We start from the raw sequence: 20,300 nt of genomic DNA, 5'->3' as shown, positions 1-20,300 counted from the left end.
CGGGAGAGGCCACAACAGTGAGAGGCCCGCGTACCACCAAAAAAAAAAAAAAAAAAATCCTGGGAATTTTCTGAGTGACAGGAGTGTCACTGAGTGCTATTCATCAAGAGCCCCTTCTGACCACACTTGAGTCTATGCTAATGAGGTGACTCAGGGATGGGCCCCTAAGTAGCCTCAGGATGGAGAGAAGATGAAACAAATGATTAAAAGGGTGGAAGGGATACCAACAGTAACTCTTATGGATCCTCACAAGCTGATTTTTATCTACATATAGAGGAAAAAATAAAAACAATAAGAATGGCAGGAAAGGAGCAAGATTGTCCTAGAAGATATTAAAAGATACAATAAAGCCTCAATAATTTAAAATGTGGCACTGGCACATAAAAAGAGAGCTAAAACAAAAGAATAGAATAGTAACTCCAGCTATAGACCTAAATATAGTTAGAGGAATTCTGTATACGATAAAGATGTCATATTTCAATCACAGGGGAAAAGACAGACTGCTGATAAATGATTTTATAGCATCTGGAAAATAATTATCAGATATTGATACTTAATTTCCACCTTACCCTAATCCTAAGGTATTCAAAATTTAAATATGTATTTTTTAAAAACCATAAATACTAGAAACATGAACAATCTATAACTATTAGCAAAAATACGGTTCTCACAAATATGAGCCAAAAAAAGCCAAACACAAAAGGAATACATACTGCATGATTCCATTTAGATTATATACAAAAACATGCAAAGCTCATGTATGGTGTTAGAAGTCAGACTAACTGGAAAAATAGGAGAAAGGAGCATGAGAGGGTCTTCAGAGATGCTGTAACATTCTGGTTTTTTGATCTGGTTACTAGTTATACAGGTGTATCCAGTTTGCGAAAATTCATTTGTAACATGTGCACTCTTCTATATGTATCTAATACTAAAATAAAAGTTTTATTTTGGGGAACTCCCTGGCAGTCCAGTGGTTAGGACTCTGTGCTCTCACTGCCGAGGGCCCAGGTTCAATCCCGGGGGGGGGGGACTAAAATCCCACATCCCACAAGCCATGGCCTAAGGAAAAAAAAAAGGTTTTATTTTCAAATGTACCAGAAGAAAACATGGGAGAATTAATTACAGTCCCAGAGCGAGCAATGCCTTCTTAAGTATGATATCCCAGTAGCCATAAAAAGGGTTAACAAATTTCACTACATAAAAATAAACTTCTGCACAGTAAAAAAGACCAACAATCCAATAGAAAAAAGTGGGTTAAAAATATGAATATACACATTCCAGAAGGCAAATACAAATAACTCCAAACATACTAAAATATGTTCAGCCTCACTTATAAGTAAAATGCAATTAGTATAAGATTCTTAACAGATTAAGTTAAGATCAAAAAGTGTGTAACACAGTAAATTGGTAAAAGTGTGAGAAAAGAGGCACAGTCGGGACTTCCCTGGCAGTCCAGTGGTTAAGACTCTGCCCTTCCAATGCAGGGGGCACAGGTTCACTCCCTGGTTGGGGAACTAAGACCCCACCTGCCGTGCAGCACAGTGCAGCCAAAAAATAAATAAATTTTTAAAAGTAAAAATAAAATTTAAAATGAATCTTAAAAAAAGAATTCAGGCTTCTTAAAAAAAAGGAAAGAAATAAGGCACACACAATGCTAGCAAGGGTATAAACTGGCACAACCTCAATGGAGAGCAATTTGGCAATAATTGTTGAAGTTTAAAATGCAGATATCAAAACGAATGTCTATATATGTATAACTGGATCACTTGGCGGTACAGCAGACGTTAACACAACATTGTACACCAAATATACTTCAATTTTTTAAAATATTGATTAAAAAATTGATTAAATGCAGATACCCTTTGAAAAAGCAATAAAGCAATGTAACTTCTGGAAATTTATTCTACAGGTACACGTGCACATGTGCCAAACAATGGATGCACAGGTATATCCAATGCTGCCTTATTTTTATTGGCAAACGAGTATAAGTATAAATGTCCATCAACTAGAAATTGGTTAAGTAAATTAAGTAAACATACACCTTTGCATGTACACATAAGAAAATGTAAGGATGGTCGATCTGGATAGCAAGACTAAGGGGCTGGGGATCAGGGCTGAAAGAAAGACTTTTTGCTGCATACCTGTTGTATTTTTTGAATTCTAAATCATATATATGACCTATTAAAAGTAATTTTTTTAAAATTAAGTGAGACAAAGTGAGCTAGGGAGATATGCAGGGTCCAGAAAGTACAGAGCCTAGTATGCTATGGTAAAGAGTTGGACTCTATACAGAGGACAATGGGAAATCAATGAAAGAATTTTAAGAAAGGAAATAAGAGCCAGATTTGTGCTCCCCGAACCACATCCACCTTTAGGGACGGCAGCTTAACGTTTACGTAGAACTTCAGAGTCTGCACTATACTTTCACATTTATTATTATCTCATTTATCCCTCACATGAAGGAACTGAGTGCAAAGAGGTTATGTGATTTTTTGCCTAAGGTCACTAATCTAAAAATGACAAAACCAGGTCTTTCTGCTAACAACACGATACAGGTAAAACACCAATTTAGAAGTCCCCTACTCAGAGCTTTCCGAGTCCTCTACCCTAGGCACACTCTATCCCACAGTTGGAGGGAGATACTTGGGGGCGACAACCCCTCTAACGCTTGAAAATACGTTACCTTCAGAATTAATACAGAAGTAAAATTCCCACAATATAAATGTAATTAGGCATATGCAGAAAAAGTTCAAAAGGCTGTAAATGTGGGAACCCGGGTTTCTAAAACAGGAATGCCTGGGCCACCCTATGGGGCAAAGTGTTAGAGGAAGCCGGAAGCCCCCGGCAAGGAGAGAAGTGAGCCACCTACTCACACTCGTACTTCCGAATGACTGGAGGATACTTGGCCTTGATCGCCTTCTGCTCCTCAGTCAACTTGTAATCTCTAACATCTTCCCCTTCCAGCATCATGATTGTGACTTCGGCCCCAATCTCAGCTTCCGCCCTTCATCAGCCGAACTTCGGCCCGGACATACAACTTCCGCCCTAGACTCCGCCCCTTCATACACACCCTTAAAGGGCCAGGACTCCATTCTCGAGGTCTTACTTAATCCTCTAAGACTTCCGTCCTAGGTCCCGCCGCTTGGAGGAGATCTTTAAAAGTCCAAGGCCTCATTTTCTGGGCTTGCTTTATCAATAGTTCTTTCTAAGAATTAAAGGAACAAGTCAATTGGAGGGCCTAGGAGCAAGGGACACTCACGGTCTGATAGAAGCCTTTTCTTGTAGCCTCACCCCCAGAGTTCACAACTAGACCCGAAAACCTTTTAGACTCCTCATATAAAGTCCTACTTTGAAGGGATCGCAGCTTAACACCCTTCAAGAAAATGGCTGCCCCCAGGAGCGTGCGGACTAAATCTCTCACGTGACTCCGAGAGGCGCACTCTCACCAACCCCGCGCGCGCGCAATCGAAGGAAGTCGGCTCCTGGCCGTGTGGGGGCAGGGGAGGAGCGCGCGCTTCGACCCCGCGGCAGGCGACTCCGCGCGTCTGGATAGGCTACGAAGGCGGCTTCCCCGCCCACCTCGCCTCTCGGCGCGCTCCGATTGGTCGGTGTTGGCGCGAAGGTGCGCGAGTCGGCCCTCACTCAGGGGCAGCAGGAAACAATAGAGGCCGCGCGCGCAGAGCGAGCGCCCGCTGCCTCCCCGCCCCTCTCGCAAAGCTCAACCCGATCCCACTGGCTTGTCTGCCCGCCATGGCCGACAAGGAAGGTGAGGGTGCCGGGGCGGCCACAGGAGAGCGGGGGTGCCGGGCTTGCGTAGCGGCCTCGACACGGCCTAACATTGAAGACAGGCCGGACTCTGCTGGGTGCCGTCCCCGCCATCGCAGGCGTGAGGAGAAATCGCCCCGCGGGGGAGGGCTAACGGCGCGCCAGCTCCTCGGGAGCGGAGGCCCGGCGCAGCGGCGGGAGGGTGGCGGTGGGGGCCCCGGCGGGTGTTTGGTCCCTCCCCGCGTTCCCTGTCGGTCTGTCTGTCTTTCTCCGGGTCCTCTCTGCAGCGTTCGCTACCCGCAGGGGTCGGTGTTCGGGCCTCCTCGCGGGTTCTGTGCTCCTGCTGACGCCGTCGCCCGAACGGCTAACGGCGTCTGGCCGGGATGACCCCAGCAGTTAGGCCCCGTGAAGCTGGAGAGCGGTGTTGGTGCCTGCGCCTCGGGGAGGTTTAGACAAACCTCCGTTTCAGAATCGGGATTCTGGAGCCGTGCCGGTAGTTTTGGAAGTGTTTACTCGGTTTCCATTTGTGGTCCCTAACTTAAATTTGTTTTTAATGTTTTAGCAGCCTTTGATGACGCAGTAGAAGAACGTGTGATCAATGAAGAATACAAAATATGGAAAAAGAACACTCCTTTTCTTTACGATTTGGTGATGACCCATGCTCTGGAGTGGCCCAGCCTAACTGCACAGTGGCTTCCTGATGTAACCAGGTGATAGGAATCTTTTGAACGTTATTTTGTTGTATTCTCGGTGTAGATTTCTCGCATTGATTTTCCCTGTTTTTCTTTCTCCAGTCACCCGTAGCGGACACGTGATCAGAACCTAGTGGTGACATTTTTTTTCTAGGCCAAAAAAGGCAAAATGTAAAACTACTTTGCAGTTTACCTGATAAGAGAAAACATGTTGTCTTCTTTATCTGGTTCTGAATTGAATAGCCACATTATAACTATAGTTGACCAAACAGTAATGTAAAATTTGTCAGCTTTCAAAAAGTATTATGATGAGTCCAGTTCTTTGAATAAAAGAAATTTGAATCTCACAGTCATTGGTAGTAGCTGGTTAATGCAAAGATGAATGTGACATGGTTCCTGCCATTCAGAACAACATTTAAAAATTATATATGTGTACTAAGTAAGTAAATTCTTTCAAAACTCAGGTCTTTAGAAGTCAAGATATTTGCAAATTGTGGTTATTTGGCTACGTTTCAGCTCAACAAGTTTTATATAAATGTTATTAATAACTTAAGAATGAGCCTGCTACCTTCACATTGGCATTTTTTTTAAAAAATGGCGACATCTGTCCTAAGTATGTTAATAAGTACTTAGAAATTTAGAGCTGGAAGCTGGTTTATCATACCAAGAGTTCCCATATTCAGCTTATCATCAGAATTACTTGAGTTCAGGATAAGTGGAGTCATTTCTGTCAGGAGTTCTCAGTTCAAACCACTTAGGAACTTGCGGCAGCATACTTGAGAATAGTTGAATGGTGATTCCAGATTTACTGTAGACATGTGCTAAATGATATTGGACTAGAGGATCCCAAATATTGGCCACCCTATACCTACTAAGTCATTCTGGAAAAGCTTTCCATATAATGTGATTAGCTATGTTTGGAAAGCAGTGAATAAGATTAAATAACCCAAGGCTGAAATCTGCTGTAGTCTTAGTAGCTTTCTACTTTATGAATCTAGGTAAATAAATCTTTCTGCAGTATTAGACATTGGTCCAAATATCCTTCCTTTTTTTTTTTTTTTTTGTTATTCTACTCGAATAACAATGTCATTTACTTATATATTTTTTTTTTTTTCGAATGAAGGGTCCTTTAAGCAACTATCTCTAACGTCTACTGTTTACTGTGTGTGTGTGTTCTTTTTATTCATATTTTGTTTCTAAACACACACAAAAACCATACAATTGTAGTTTTGTAATATTCTTCTTCCCTCCCTCACTTGCTCTGATTCTTTAACTTCCTAAATGCAGGTATCCCCAACTTTACATTGACAGCCCTCTTATCTTTCCTCTGTTTTTTCCCATGTAAGATGTAGACACCTATTAACTCTGTGCAGAGGAATTTCTGTTGATTTATCTCCAGACCCAACTTCTGAGCGCTACGTGAATTTTCAGCTGTCTTATCTGGAGTATTTTATTGGCTTCCCCAACATGACCTATTTCAAACTGAGTATATTTCTTCCATGGAGGTCCCAACCCAGCTTTTTCTATTGTTGCCATTTCTCCTTTTCATAGTTGACTTTGGTTTGACATTTCTTAGGTTTTTCCCCCTTTATCCACTTGACAGTCCATTTATAAGCCCTGATCAATTCTTGTGTAGCATCTTTCCCATCTAGACCATGGGTTCTAGAACTTTAACAGGCATCATAATCAGCTGGAGGGATTGTAAAACAGATTTTTATTTTCAATTGACTGCACCTTGCAGCTTGCAGGATCTTAGTTCCCTGAACAGGGATTGAACCCGGGCCACGGCAGTGAAAGCGCTGAGTCCGAACTACTGGACAACCAAGGAATTCCCTGCAGAACAGGTTGTTGAGCACCACAATCCATCCCCTGCGCCCCCAGGTTTCAGATTGAGTAGGTCTATAGTGGATCTCAGAATTTGCATGCTGAAGTTCCCAGATGATATTGATGGTATTGTTCCTGATACCACGCTTGAAGAACCTCTCCTTTACACTTAAATTAATCCTTCTGAGGTAACTCAAATGATGCTGTGTCCCTTATAAATTTTCCATGTTTCTTTGTTCTTACAGTAAAGAGTCCAGAATGCCTTAAGCTGGCATTCAGTACCCTAGAGTCTGATTTTAATCTGCTTTCTAGCCTTCTCTCTCACTTTGTTTTCCCACATTCAAAGTTAGATTTGGACTTCAGTTGTAGTTCTGTTAGTTGGTAGTTGTGATCTTAGGCAAGTTGCTTAATTTTCCCAAACCATCTTTAAATTAGAATAGTACTTCAGAGTGTTGTTATATGGTGTTTAAATGGTATGAGGTATGTGAAATGCTTAACGTGGTGTCTGGCACTTTGTAATCTTTCCCTTTGCTTACTTCCCTTAGAATACTGTCTTCCAAAGCCCTTGTCCCCCTCTTCTAGATTATCTCTCATTTTGAGACCTGCTCAGGTAACACTTCTTCTAAGAACGTGTCCTTTATTCCAGAAGTAATCTTTCGTATCTAAATTTACATGTTCTTGGGTACTTTTCATGAATTATATGTTGACTTGTGTTTAAAATGTTTGTGTATATGACTTTAATTGTCCTTGGTTTTTTGAGGATATGAATCACATCTTAGTCATCTTTGTGCTTCAGTAGTATTTGAACAGTTAGTTTACCTGATGTTATTTCCTTTCCCTTTTAATGATGTTAAGCTAATGAAGTAACCTAAAGTGGTAGTATACCCACCAATTGGTTTCTTTCCCTCCAGCTCCTTGTAAAAGGTAAGTAGTTAATTTGTATTTTATTCCATCAGACTTTTTCCTCAAAGTAATTGTAAATATTTGGCTAAGTTAAGAAATAATTATGAAATTAAGTGCTCTGTGGTCCTTATACTCAGCTCTATGGAAGATATGTGAAAAGTAGGAACTGTGGCTCTTAATGATTTCTTCCTCTCAAAACCTGGTTGTAATAGTGCCTTGTGCATACATGTGTGTTACTGACTTTGTAGTCTCTCTTAGTGTACTGATTTGAATACTGACCATATATTGCTATTACAGACCAGAAGGGAAAGATTTCAGTATTCATCGACTTGTCCTGGGGACACACACGTCAGATGAACAAAACCACCTTGTGATAGCCAGTGTGCAGCTCCCTAATGATGATGCTCAGTTTGATGCGTCACACTACGACAGTGAAAAAGGAGGTAGGAATCTTAAAGGTGAAGGAAGGAATGATGTATGGGTTATATTTTTCATATTTCTAAATTATCATAAAGAGTGTGTACAGTTTGATAAAGTAGTCTCTTGAATTAGGAACAAGATAACTAAGCTTTGGAAAGCCTGATTTTGCAGTATAGATATTAGATGTCAGAAGACATATTTAACACATACTTGGTTCTGTACCTTTTCTGTAAACTTTCTTCAACTAAATTTGGTGGTGGGGAAATTTCTAGAATTGAAAGAAGCAAAAATCCACCATATATTATTGCAATGCATGCTTGCATTCTCAACATGGGAAATACTGCCCCTGTGGGAGTGAAAATTGGTTCTCAGAGGGGGGTGTGTGTGTGTGGAAACAATCTTATTCTTTGAACTGTTTAAAGCACAGATATACATAGCATGCATAAACAAATACACAGGAATTTCATCAAGGTATCAGAAAAAATGTCCTACAAGATTCCTTACAGGGGCAATAATGAAAAAAAAGGTTGAAAAACACTGGCTTAAATTACACTTTCTGGGTGTAAGTGGTAGAAATGACTTAACCATGGCATTTACTATATAGTATATAAAAATTAAATGAGTGTTTAATTATATCCTATTTTTAGGAGATATCCTAAGGGCTTAACTGTTCATGAAATACTTTTTCCCTTTCAGAAGAGACAGAAATGGGAGGTTTCCTTTATTGTTGTCCTTGAACTCAAATTATTACTGGGAGGTCGAAGATAGGCTCTCAGTATTGAGATTTGTGCCAAAAATGAATGTTTAATGTTTTTTATCTTAGGTTTCTCCTGATTAGCAGAATCCATTCTTTTATCTAAGATATTTTGGGTTCCAGTTACTTGCCAGGATTGTAATGTGCAGTTACTCTTTTGATCATTCCATATTTAGCTTAGGGTAATATAGAATACAAAATAAGTTCTCAGGATAAAGGTCAGCAAACATGATTTTGTGTCACTGACCCAAGTGTGTGAACTATAGGATGTGGTTACTACAGGGTTATTCTCTAGGTAGGCATCAGTGATTGAGGGGATAAAACACTGAACTTAAGAATCAAGACTGGGGGGCTTCCCTGGTGGCGCAGTGGTTAAGTCCACCTGCCGATGTAGCGGACACGGGTTTGTGCCCCTGTCCGGGAAGATCGCACATGCCGCGGAGCAGCTAGGCCCGTGAGCCATGGCCGCTGAGCCTGTGCGTCCGGAGCCTGGGCTCCGCAACTGGAGAGGCCAGTGTACCGCAAAAAATAAATAAATAAATAAATAAATGAATAATCAATCAATCAATCAAGACTGGGACTTCCCTGGCAGTCCAGTGGTTAAGGCTTTGCCTTCCAGGTCGGGGAGCTAAGATCCCACATGCCTTGCGGCCAAAAAACCAAAACATAAAACAGAAGCAATATTGTAACAAATTCAATAGACTTTAAAAGTGGTCCACATCAAAAAAAAAAAAAAAAGAATCAGAAGATGGGCTTGAGACCCTGTTGGGCTGCTCACTAGCTGTGTTTGAGGATAAATCATTTAGCCTCTCTGAGCCTGTTTCCTTTTTATTAAATAAATTGTCTTTAAATAGGACTTTTGGTTATTTAGACATAAGCAACTATTCTGATTGGTAATATAATAAATCATCTTTAATAAAGCAGGAATTCCCTGGTGGTCCAGTGGTTAGGACTCCATGCTCTCACTGCAGGGGCCCTGATAGGATCCCTGGTCAGGGAACTAAGATTTGGCAAGCCTGCACAGTGCAGCCAAAAAAAAAATTGAAGCAAATATAAAATACTGTGAACCCCCCTCCCCCTGTAAATCTGTCCCTTATGGATCATTGTTAAATTGATAGTTTTCTGAATGGTTTATCTATCCCATTTATTGGATCACTCATTCAACAAATATATTAAGTACTGACTGTATGCCAGGCAATTTTTCTTGGTACTGGGACTCCAGTATAAAATTTACTTTCCTGGCCTGGTGTATCTTGAACATCTTTCTGTGTGAGCATATGGAGATGTGCCTCCTTTTTTGATGGCTGTATACTATACTATAATTAACCATCCCTCAATTAACATTTAAGTGGTTTCCAGTCTTTTGGCTTCAAAAACAGTTCTTGTACATGTATCTTGCATAGTTTTGCTGTAGAATGATTAACTAAGTGGAATGCTAATCAAATGGCAAGAACATTTTCAATTATAATTGGTACTGCTAAGTTGCCCTCCAAAGAAAGATTCACAATTTCACCAATAGCAGATGTATTGATGTCTTTCTGCATGCCTTTGCCAACATTGAATGTAATACTACACTCTTATTTTACTTTGCTTTTTTTTTTTTTTCCTTTAATGGCTGCACCACTCTGCTTGCAGAATCTTAGTTCCCTGACCAGGGTTCAAACCCGTGCCCTCAGCAGTGAAAGCACAGAGTTCTAACCATTGGACTGCCGGGGAATTCCCTACTTTGCTTTTTAAGTTATTTGTGATGTTGGATCTATTTTAAAATATTTGTCTTTCATCTGTCTCTCCCTTGTGCTGCCTATTTATGTTTTTTGTTCATTTTTTCTTTTATGTTATCTCTCTATATAAGGTAAGTTATCCCTAACTAATAGGTTATAGGTAGTTTTTTCCCTCTTTATTTTATAATTTTGAGTCCTATTTAGTTTAGAAGCTATGAATTTTAAATTATCCAGTTTTCCTCTGGTGTCCTTCAGATTTTGTCATTCATTGAAAGGCCTTCATTCCAAGATTTTAAAATAGTTAGCTGTTGTTTTCTGGTGCTTTTATGTTTTGACCATTAAAACTTTAATCTTGTATTTGTTTTGGTTTTAGGGATGAAATAGGAATCTGAGCTTTTTTTTTTTTTTTTTTTTTTGCGGTATGCGGGCCTCTCACTGTTGTGGCCTCTCCCGTTGCGGAGCACAGGCTCCGGACACACAGGCCCAGCGGCCATGGCTCACGGGCTTAGTTGCTCCGCGGCACGTGGGATCTTCCCGGACCAGGGCACGAACCCGTGTCTCCTGCATCGGCAGGCGGATTCTCAACCACTGCGCCACCAGGGAAGCCCGGAATCTGAGCTTTTTTTCTAAGTGGTTAGCAATTTTTTTTTAATGCCACTTGCTGACTAATCCATTTTCTTTACTGTTTTTGTTGTTGTTTTAAGTATCATTGATTTACAATATTGTGTTAGTTTCAGGTGTTCGGCATAGTGATTCATTGGGTTTTGGGGGTTTTTTTGTTTTATTCCGTTATAGGTTACTACAAGATATTGAGTGTACAATAAATCCTTGTTGCTTATCTATTTTATGTATCATAGTTTGTATCTATTAATCCCATACTCCTAGTTTATCCCCCCCAATCCCTCCCCTTTGGTAACCATCAGTTTTCTATGTCTGTGAGTGTGTTTCTGTTTCTTTTTTAGATTCCTCATATAAGTCTTCCCTGGTTTTTGAAATGGCGTCTTTTAACATACACTCCAGTCTTTTTCTGATAACGAGTTTTTTGAGTGGCATCAAACCAATGATACCTTTATCCCCCCTTATTAATACTTAATAATAAAGGAACTATGAAAAATACCAGTAATATGTATGATATATTTGTATGACTGTATTTCGCCCTATTTAATCTTCACAAGGAAACCGATTCTTACAGTTGTTTTGTAACTTGCCCTAAGGTTACATAGCATATCAGCTCCCATTCCTTCTTTTCTCTTCCTTTTACCTCTCCGTCCTTCAAATCACCCTCTGGTGACTGAACAAGCTTGATGCTTAAAGCAGGGCAGGTGTTCTCCATGGGGTCTCAACGGTGGTGGAAGTAGATATATTCTAATGTCTCTTAAAGCTTCTTGGGTTGTTGTTAGATAGATAGCTTCCTAGTCCCTCCTTGCTCTCAGATGAAATGTCCTGGACTCTCAGATTGAACTATTGTAATTGATTACCATCTACTTGACCCCATTTGGTTTGAGATACTTGGTGGCAGACAGCTTCAAAAGATCATTAAACTTTCAAAGAGAAAGAACTAAAAACTGACTTAGGCTTGTTTTGACATTAAAAAGAATGTGTGTTTATATTAGATTCAGCCTGGCTATGGTCACATTTTAAGCCTGAAAATAGATTAGGTTTAAAAGTTTACTTCAGACTCTGTTACCAGGGTCTTCAAATATCAACAGATTTATTTTTAGCAACTTTTTTGGGGAATAGGTTGGGGGGGCGTTTGTTTTTGTTTTTAAGTAATCTTTAGTCTTTTGCCTCAATATAAAACTATTACTAAATCATGATGAAATAATGGAATATTTGACTCAAGATGCTACAACTTATTCTTCTTAGTTTCAAAACATTTATGGACTCAAAAAATGGCACGGTGGTAGAAATTAGAATGCCGGTTATCTAGTTTGTCAGGCAGCATTGGTTGGGAGGGACACTGGTGCCTTGGGGGAGGATGAGAGAGGGCTGGAAATGTTCTGTATTTTTATCTGTGTGGTAGTTCCCCTGATATATGCATATGTAAAAATGTCTCAGTCAATTTAAATAGTATTTTATATGGAGAGAAGCAAACAAAATAGCAATACAGTTAGACCTTGATAGTCATTCAATTTATTGTACATTGTTACCTCAGTCTTTCTTTCCTACATCAGATTTGGCCTTTTGCGTATCACCTTCAACTTGGGGAATCTCTATTTGTTAAATAGATAAATCCTCATCTTCATAAATCTCAATTGTGAATCCTCTAAGCTGATTTCTTATTACTGTACTTCAACTACAGTTGGGGGGGGCCCTCTGATTAGCAGTATATAGCTGATACTGAAATAGTCCACATTATATAACAATTACCCCTTGCTCTGTGGGCTCCATGCCAGCTATTGCTCTTTCCTTGTTGGTATCTCTTTTCTGGTAATTATTCTTTTCTGTCATAGTCATCTATAATTGTGTGCTTATCTTATCTCCCTGTGTTTGGACTAAAAGTTCTTTGAGATCACATATCCTAATCATGCCTTCTTTTTTTACAATGTAGATGCTTGTGGTCTAGAATTCTGAGGGAAAAATTGTTTAATGTGTTTGGTTTTTTTTTTTCTCTCTTTTAGAGTCTATTTTGAACTGTTTCTAGGTTTTTAGCTTGTTTAAACCACTGCTTTTCTACTTATAAAGTTATTTTGAGGTTGAAAGTTATCTGCTAATTATATTACCCAACTATGTCTCTGCTTTTTGAAAAGATTTTTGTCCTTCAGAGTGTCATTTTCATCTACAAGTTACTCTCATAACTTTGTTTTATGGGTAAGGTATTTGAGGTTCAGAGAAATTGAAGGCCTTCACCAAAATCACCAAGATAGTAAGTGGCAGAGTTAGTTATGCCATGGCCTGACTCTTAGGTACCTTATCATGCTGCCTTCTGTAATTCTTTGGCTACTTATTAACTACCTTTGTTTAAATATTGCTTTGCCAGGATCTACATAATCACAAATTATATTGTTATACATTTTATAATTGGTACTTGGGAGGATTCTTTAAGTGCATAGAGTAGTCAAATATGAATAAAAAATGTTTTTGTCTAGTCCTTGCCTACCTGGTTTATTTCAACCAAGGACTCTGGTTGGCAAGTGTAAGTGGGAGGTCAGGAAAGTGGAACCAGCTGTTGTGGCTCTGTTTTTCCTCACTGGTGTGAGGAAAGATGTGACAGTATTTCAGAAAGGTCATCCCCAACTAGAGTTTCAAATAAATAGTAAAAGGGACTCTTCAGTACCTAGCACACTGTGTACTTGATATTCATTAAAACAGTAACTTAGATTTTATTTATTGAGCACATTTTTTTTTGATAGTTTAAGTGAGCCTTGAAAGCCACTTAGTGAGAATTTTTGAAGTGGAATCAGTAGTGTTCCTTACTTTTAGATAATAGTGTAATACTTATTAGATATATTATTACCTAAATCATTGTAGGTGTAGCTGAAAGAGTACCAGGCTAGGGATCAGAAAAATAGGGATTCAGTTTAGGTTCTGCCATAGTCAAGTCACCATAAACAAATTAATATAGGTCCTCTGAGCTTCTCTTTTCTTGTGTAAAATTTTTATTTTTTTTATTTTTTATTTTTGGCTGTGTTGGGTCTTTGTTGCTGCGCGCGGGCTTTCTCTAGTTGCGGCGAGCGGGGGCTACTCTTGGTGGCTGTGCGCAGGCTTTTCACTGCTGTGGCTTCTCTTGTTGGAGAGCATGGGCTCTAGGCTCGCGGGCTCTGGAGCACACACAGGCTCAGTAGTTGTGGCGCACAGGCTTAGTTGCTCCGCGGCATGTGGGATCTTCCTGGCCCAGGCTCGAACCTGTGTCCCCTGCATTGGCAGGCAGATTCTTAACCACTGCGCCACCAGGGAATCCCTCGTGTAAAATTTTTGGAGATAATAACTCTTTCCTACGCTGTAGGGTTATGGTAAGAATCAAATGAAATAAAGAATGTGAATGCACTTTATACTGCTAACAAATGTTTAGATCGCTTCTAGTATTACACCAGTTCGTTGATTAAAAGCCTTGCCTGTGTCATACTTTGACTGACATAGAGTAGCTCTTGCTTTGTCCTCATTTGCAATTAATTTATCGTATTTACAGAATTTGGAGGTTTTGGCTCGGTTAGTGGAAAAATTGAAATAGAAATCAAGATCAACCATGAAGGAGAAGTAAACAGGGCACGCTATATGCCCCAGAACCCTTGCATCATTGCCACAAAGACTCCATCCAGTGATGTTCTTGTTTTTGACTATACGAAACATCCTTCTAAACCAGGTACTTGCCCTCTTCGATTCAAATACAAATGATGAGTCACTGGGGGGATACATTGCTTCTCTCAATTTTAATTGCTTGTTATGCTTTGTATAACTTAACATCTTGTGATTTATATTGATATGTGTGGGTACTCTTCCTTCATCTTTCTTCCCTACGTGGGGGAAAAAAATGCTTTTTTACATAGGATAGAATGTGCAGCTCTTAAGCATTATCTGTTTGGTCATAATGGGTCTGTATGTCTCATAAAAAGTAAGAGCTTTAGACCTCTTGATAAAATTCCATTATACTTAGTAGATCCAAAGAGGATGTGGACTGGATAGTCCTGATGTGTCTGTTACTTTGTAGACCCTTCTGGAGAGTGCAACCCAGACTTGCGTCTCCGTGGACATCAGAAGGAAGGCTACGGGCTTTCTTGGAACCCAAATCTCAGTGGGCACTTACTTAGTGCTTCAGATGACCATGTGCGTATCCTTTCCATTTTGAAGCAAATCTGGGCTAGTTATATCAGTTTTTTTCCTCTAGGATGTGTCGGGAAGTGAGACCCTTTTATATAATAGTTAACTTTTCATTTAAGACTATCTGCCTATGGGACATCAGTGCTGTTCCAAAGGAAGGAAAAGTTGTGGATGCGAAGACCATCTTTACAGGGCATACAGCAGTAGTAGAAGACGTCTCCTGGCATCTGCTCCATGAGTCTCTGTTTGGGTCAGTTGCTGATGATCAGAAACTTATGATGTGAGTAGAATCATTTTTTTTTCTCAATATATTATCTAAGTTTTATATTTAGTGACCCATTTCAAGCTTTTTTCCTGTTTTTTTCTCTTTTACTAAAGCTGGGATACTCGTTCAAACAATACTTCCAAACCAAGCCACTCAGTTGATGCTCACACTGCTGAAGTGAACTGCCTTTCTTTCAATCCTTATAGTGAGTTCATTCTTGCCACAGGATCAGCTGACAAGGTCAGTGTGATTTATTCTACAAGAAAACATAGGGTGGATTTCTCTGGCTGCTTTTGTTGTTAATATTTATTTATCTGGCTGTGTCAGGTCTTAGTTGTGGCATGCAGAATCTTTCGTTGTGGTGCACGGGCTTCTCTCTAGTTGTGGCACGCGGGTTTTCTCTTCTTTAGTTGTGGTGCATGGCTCTCTAGTTGAGGCGTGCGAGCTCAGTAGTTGTGCTGCGCGGGCCTACTTGCCTTGCGGCTTGTGGGATCTTAGTTCCCCAACCAGGGAATCGAACCCGCGTCCCCTGCATTGGAAAGCGGATTCTTCACCACTGGACCACCAGGGAAGTCCCTCTCTGGCTTCTTTTGAATGTACAGAGATCTTTTAGTTATGGATTTTCTTTTTCTCAATAAAAAAAATTTTATTGATTGCACTTGCTTTCTTTTTTGTATGTAGACTGTTGCCTTGTGGGATCTGAGAAATCTGAAACTTAAGTTGCATTCCTTTGAATCACATAAGGATGAAATATTCCAGGTGAGAGAAACTAATGCTCCTCCCCCCCACCCCCCGCCCGCCCCAAGGGAAACCCGAGTGTGGGAGTGGGCACACTTGTGCCTTATCCCATTGCTATAAGTAATAAAAATCATCTTTATGATTGATCTCTTGATCTCTGTATGAATTGGGATTGTTTTCCCTCCATTATTTCTATACTTTCTCAAGCTGATCATTTGTCGCCTACACTCTTGAGGTATTAAACTTAGTGCCTGATTATTTTATCAGCCTTGTTCCTGACGCTTGTCTCTTCCCTTATTTCTACTCCTTTATCCTTTATAACTTGCTGTATCTGTTAATTTCACAGTTCATTCGTAAAGTACTGACTCCATGTTTTCTGCCTCATCCGTTTAATTAAGCTCCATATGCAAAGCCCTCTGACTCGGTTTAAGAAATAATTGTTACATTATGTTGGAAGCTTAATGCAAGGGCACTGTGAGGAGTACATTATGGTCTTTGCAATCAGTCCTATGTGTAATACTGAATTCATTATAAGCACTGGGGTAAATAATTATTTTGTGTGTGATCTGTACTTTAGTTCTTAGGCCAGAACTGGATGACATTTGGCTGGAAGCTGGAATTAGACAATAAGAATAAATGAAATCTTCAAAAATATGAAATACAACAAAAGCTGAATATCCTGGGTCTAGTAATGGGTTAAATTGTTAAATATAATGTTAGATTTTTTTCCCCTCAATTTTCTAATTGATGGCTTTTTTCTTATGTATAGGTTCAGTGGTCACCTCACAATGAGACTATTTTGGCTTCCAGTGGTACTGATCGCAGACTGAATGTCTGGGATTTAAGGTAAGTCTTGTTAATTATTACTCTTTGTGGAGTTATTTTCTTACACTTTCCAGAATTACTCAAGGTAAATCTGTTTTAACTTTTTTCTTTTTTAAATTAATTTATTTTTGGCTGCGTTGGGTCTTCGTTGCTGCGCACGGGCTTTCTCTAGTTGCGGCGAGTGGGGGCTGCTCTTCGTTGTGGTGCACAGGCTTTTCATTGCAGTGGCTTGTCTTGTTGCAGAGCATGGGCTCCAGGCGTGAGGGCTTCAGTAGTTGCAGCACGTGGGCTCAGTAGTTTTGGCTCGCGGGCTTAGTTGCTCCACGGCATGTGGGATCTTCCTGGACCAGGGATTGAACCCGTGTCCCCTGCATTGGCAGGCGGATTCTTAACCACTGCACCACCAGGGAAGTCCCTGTTTTAACTTATAAAAATCTTTTTGTGCTAGTAAAATTGGAGAGGAACAGTCCCCGGAAGATGCAGAAGATGGGCCACCAGAGTTGTTGGTATGTTACAGATATTGAGCAGAACTGAAATAGTTTGTGATTTATTGTCCTCTGTCTGCTTTTCATCTCTGTTTTCCTTCCTCTTTCAGTTTATTCATGGTGGTCACACTGCCAAGATATCTGATTTCTCCTGGAATCCCAATGAACCTTGGGTGATTTGTTCTGTATCAGAAGACAATATCATGCAAGTTTGGCAAATGGTAAGTGTTTCTTTATTTGGGCGAGTTTAGATAAATGAGACCTAGTATCACATCATATTTATATACTTCATCAGTACAATTGGCAACTCTGTTCAGTTTACTCCGGAGTGTGACTTGCCTGCACATTATCATTTTCAGCTGCCTACCCTTTAACTTTATCAAGTTGTCTCACTGGTATCTCGAACTCAACAAAACTGATCTTTTCTTTTCTCCTTCCTTTCCTTACTCCCCTTACCTCCTGATTTTTTATTTTCTATATGGCTTCAATGTCTCCCCAGCTCACTAGATTTGAAAACTCAGGTCTTCCTCTATTGTCTGTTCACCTCTAGGTACGGTTCAGTTATCAGATTTTATATTGTTGATCTCTGCAGTGTTTCTCCTGCCTTTACTCATCTTACAAACAGATATAACCAACTTTCCTGTTTCTATTCACACCTAGTTTTTTGGTCAGGTTCTCATTACTACTTGTTGGGCTATTGCAGTAACCCCCTAATTGTTGGCTTGCCTCCTGTTTTTCTCTCTTTGCTAGCAGTTGAATCTTTAGGAGTGATCATTCCCTTGAAATTACTTATGAACATGCCTAGCACAGTTCCTACTGCAATGTCACAGCATCAAAGACTACCATTTCTTCATGAAACTTGCCTAGATGTCAAAAAACATTCCCTGCCTTTATATCCCAATTGAAGGTGATCACCCTTCTTTGAATTTTCAGAGCACTTGAAATTTAATAAAAGCAACTGTAATGTCTGATATATAGCAATACAAGAAACAGTTGCCTTCTGGAGATGGATGGTGGTGATAGCTGCACACAGTGTGAATGGACTTAATGCCACTGAACTGTACAGTTAAAAATGGTTACAATGGTAAATTTTGTTATGTGTCTTTTACCACAATTTACAAAACAACTGCATGACTTTTAAGTGACAGTAGCCTAATAAATGAAAATAATTCAAAAGAAACTTTTGGTGTCTCAGAGTAGATCTAGAGCCAGGAAGAAGCTCCAGAGGTGAGTTTTGGCTCAACATGAGGAAAAAAAAATTTGATATTCAGAACTGTCTTACGGAATAGCCCTATTAATCAAAAATAAAGAAAATAGGAGTATTTGTGGCCTATGAGATTAACACATTATATATTGCATCGATACTTTGGAATATTTTGTATCAGAATGAAGTATACTTAGTTTTATAAGCTATTTATTATATGCTAATAAGTAGGAAAAAAGGAAATTATAGAACCGCATGATAGAATCCCTCTTATTAAAATTTGGGTATCTAGGGCTTCCCTGGTGGCGCAGTGGTTGAGAATCCGCCTGCCGATGCAGGGGACACGGGTTCGTGCCCCGGTCCGGAAAGATCCCACATGCCGCAGAGCGGCTGGGCCCGTGAGCCATGGCCGCTGAGCCTGCGCGTCCGGAGCCTGCGCTCCGCAATGGGAGAGGCCACGACAGTGAGAGGCCCACATACCACAAAAAAAAAAAAAAAAAAAAAAAAAAAATTTGGGTATCTAGTCTTATGTTTAATTATATATAACTATTTAATAGAAGGCTATTTGCCAAAATGTGATTGGTATGTTTAGAGAATGCTTGTTTTCTTCTTTATACCTTTCTGTATTATAATTTTTTACAGTAAGGATTTGTTTCATGTATTAACAGAAAATCTACTTTATCCTTTTCCTTGTAACACACCCACACAAAATTAATATAAGAAATTAGAGTTCTAACAAGAAAGTGAAATGGCCTGCCTTAGATAGCCTGTCAACGAAAGGTATTTTAGTGGTTGTCATAGAAGTGTTGTAGGAGATGAAGCTACATCACCTTGAAGGCCATCACCTCCAGTCCAGGTTGTTACTTTACTCCATTTTGGGGGGTTTGTTTGTTTTGGGTTTTTTTAAGAATTACTGTGATATAATAAGTAGTAAGCATTTGGTCTTCGTCCAGGTTCCTGGCACAGAGTTCCTAAAACTCTTGGGATTTCCTGAGTGGTAGGAGTCTCTATTGCTATTTATAAGTAGCTGCGTAGCTGCTTTTGGCCACACCTGAGTTTAGGCTAAGGAGATAACTTAAGGGGGCCCCTATAAAAACACTTAGGAAAGCTCCATAAAAAGCTTTTGATTTCATGAGCTTCTGGGTTGGTGAATATATCAGTGCCACCAGAGAGGGTGTGGAAGCTCTGTGCTCCATCCCCACCTTGCCCTGTGCATCTCTTCCATTTGGCCATTCCTGAGTTATAATCTTTATAATAAACCAGTAAAGTGCTTTCCTGAGTTCTGTGAATCATTGCAGCAAATCATCAAACCTGGTGGGGGGGGGGGTGCTGTGAGAAAATTTACAGCCAAGTTGGGCAGGAGTACTCGGGTAGCCAGGGCACTCAGGGCTTGACACTGGCCTCTGCTGAAGTGAGGGTAGTCTTGTGGGATTGAGCCCTTGGTTACAGTCTACCTCCAGGTGGTCAGCATCAGGATTGAACTGAGTTGTTGGACACCCCATTGGTGTCAGGGGAGAAGATCCCACACTTTTGTTGTCAGACTACTCACATAATTGTATACATTGTTTGTCCCTGTAGTCAGATTGTAAGCTAAGACTATCCCATCCTCTGTAGCAGCTACCCTAGTGATACTAAGTGCATAGTAGATAGTAAGAACAGTAAATTTTGCCCAAGTGAAAGTGGTTTCTGTGTTTAAGATGCTCTTGGATATGGATATTTCATCAAGTAGTACAAGTAGAGTTTATTTTATGCAAGAACAGTTTCTTTTTAAAATATTTATAAATTGAGAGTTGGAACATGGTTTTTGCAGTACAGTCAAAGAACTGTGCAACCGTCACTACAGTCAGTAACCCCAGAAAGAAACCCCACACCTAGTAGCCATCCCTCCCATTTGCCTCCAGTCCACCCAGTACTAGGCAACCATTAATCTACTTTCTCTATGGATT

The 20,300-nt window shown here is 40.0% G+C and overlaps 2 protein-coding genes across 7 annotated transcripts in view; one reads left to right on the top strand and one right to left on the bottom strand.

Annotated features, from left to right (window-relative positions):
• Positions 1-3,490, bottom strand: part of ZBTB8OS (zinc finger and BTB domain containing 8 opposite strand) — a 39,202-nt gene extending 35,712 nt beyond the window's left edge. Inside the window, exons 1-2 of one of the 5 annotated variants that reach the window (XM_067012469.1) lie at positions 3,349-3,416; positions 3,107-3,205 (exon numbers count right to left, since the gene is read on the bottom strand). Coding sequence is in view for 2 of the 5 variants with exons in the window: in XM_059071301.2 (XP_058927284.1) it covers positions 2,874-2,970 (97 nt within the window). In the remaining 3 variants the exon portion in view is untranslated. Of the gene's footprint in view, positions 1-2,873 lie in introns of all 5 variants that reach the window. The other 4 variants (XM_059071301.2, XM_059071308.2, XM_067012477.1 and 1 more) reach the window with 4 other exon arrangements.
• Positions 3,142-20,300, top strand: part of RBBP4 (RB binding protein 4, chromatin remodeling factor) — an 18,762-nt gene continuing 1,603 nt past the window's right edge. The window contains exons 1-11 of one of the 2 annotated variants that reach the window (XM_059070971.2): positions 3,142-3,766; positions 4,328-4,475; positions 7,482-7,627; positions 14,209-14,382; positions 14,728-14,843; positions 14,957-15,117; positions 15,216-15,342; positions 15,784-15,861; positions 16,610-16,686; positions 17,114-17,171; positions 17,261-17,371. In XM_059070971.2, coding sequence (XP_058926954.1) covers positions 3,751-3,766; positions 4,328-4,475; positions 7,482-7,627; positions 14,209-14,382; positions 14,728-14,843; positions 14,957-15,117; positions 15,216-15,342; positions 15,784-15,861; positions 16,610-16,686; positions 17,114-17,171; positions 17,261-17,371 — 1,212 coding nt within the window. In that variant the 5' untranslated portion in view covers positions 3,142-3,750. The remainder of the gene's footprint in view (positions 3,767-4,327; positions 4,476-7,481; positions 7,628-14,208; positions 14,383-14,727; positions 14,844-14,956; positions 15,118-15,215; positions 15,343-15,783; positions 15,862-16,609; positions 16,687-17,113; positions 17,172-17,260; positions 17,372-20,300) is intronic. The other variant, XM_067012460.1, reaches the window with a different exon arrangement.

This window comes from Kogia breviceps, chromosome 1 (genome assembly GCF_026419965.1).
Source record: "Kogia breviceps isolate mKogBre1 chromosome 1, mKogBre1 haplotype 1, whole genome shotgun sequence".
NCBI classification, from domain to species: Eukaryota; Metazoa; Chordata; class Mammalia; order Artiodactyla; family Physeteridae; genus Kogia; species Kogia breviceps.
Note: the sequence above shows the minus strand (reverse complement) of the source record. Positions and strands in the feature narration are given on the sequence as shown.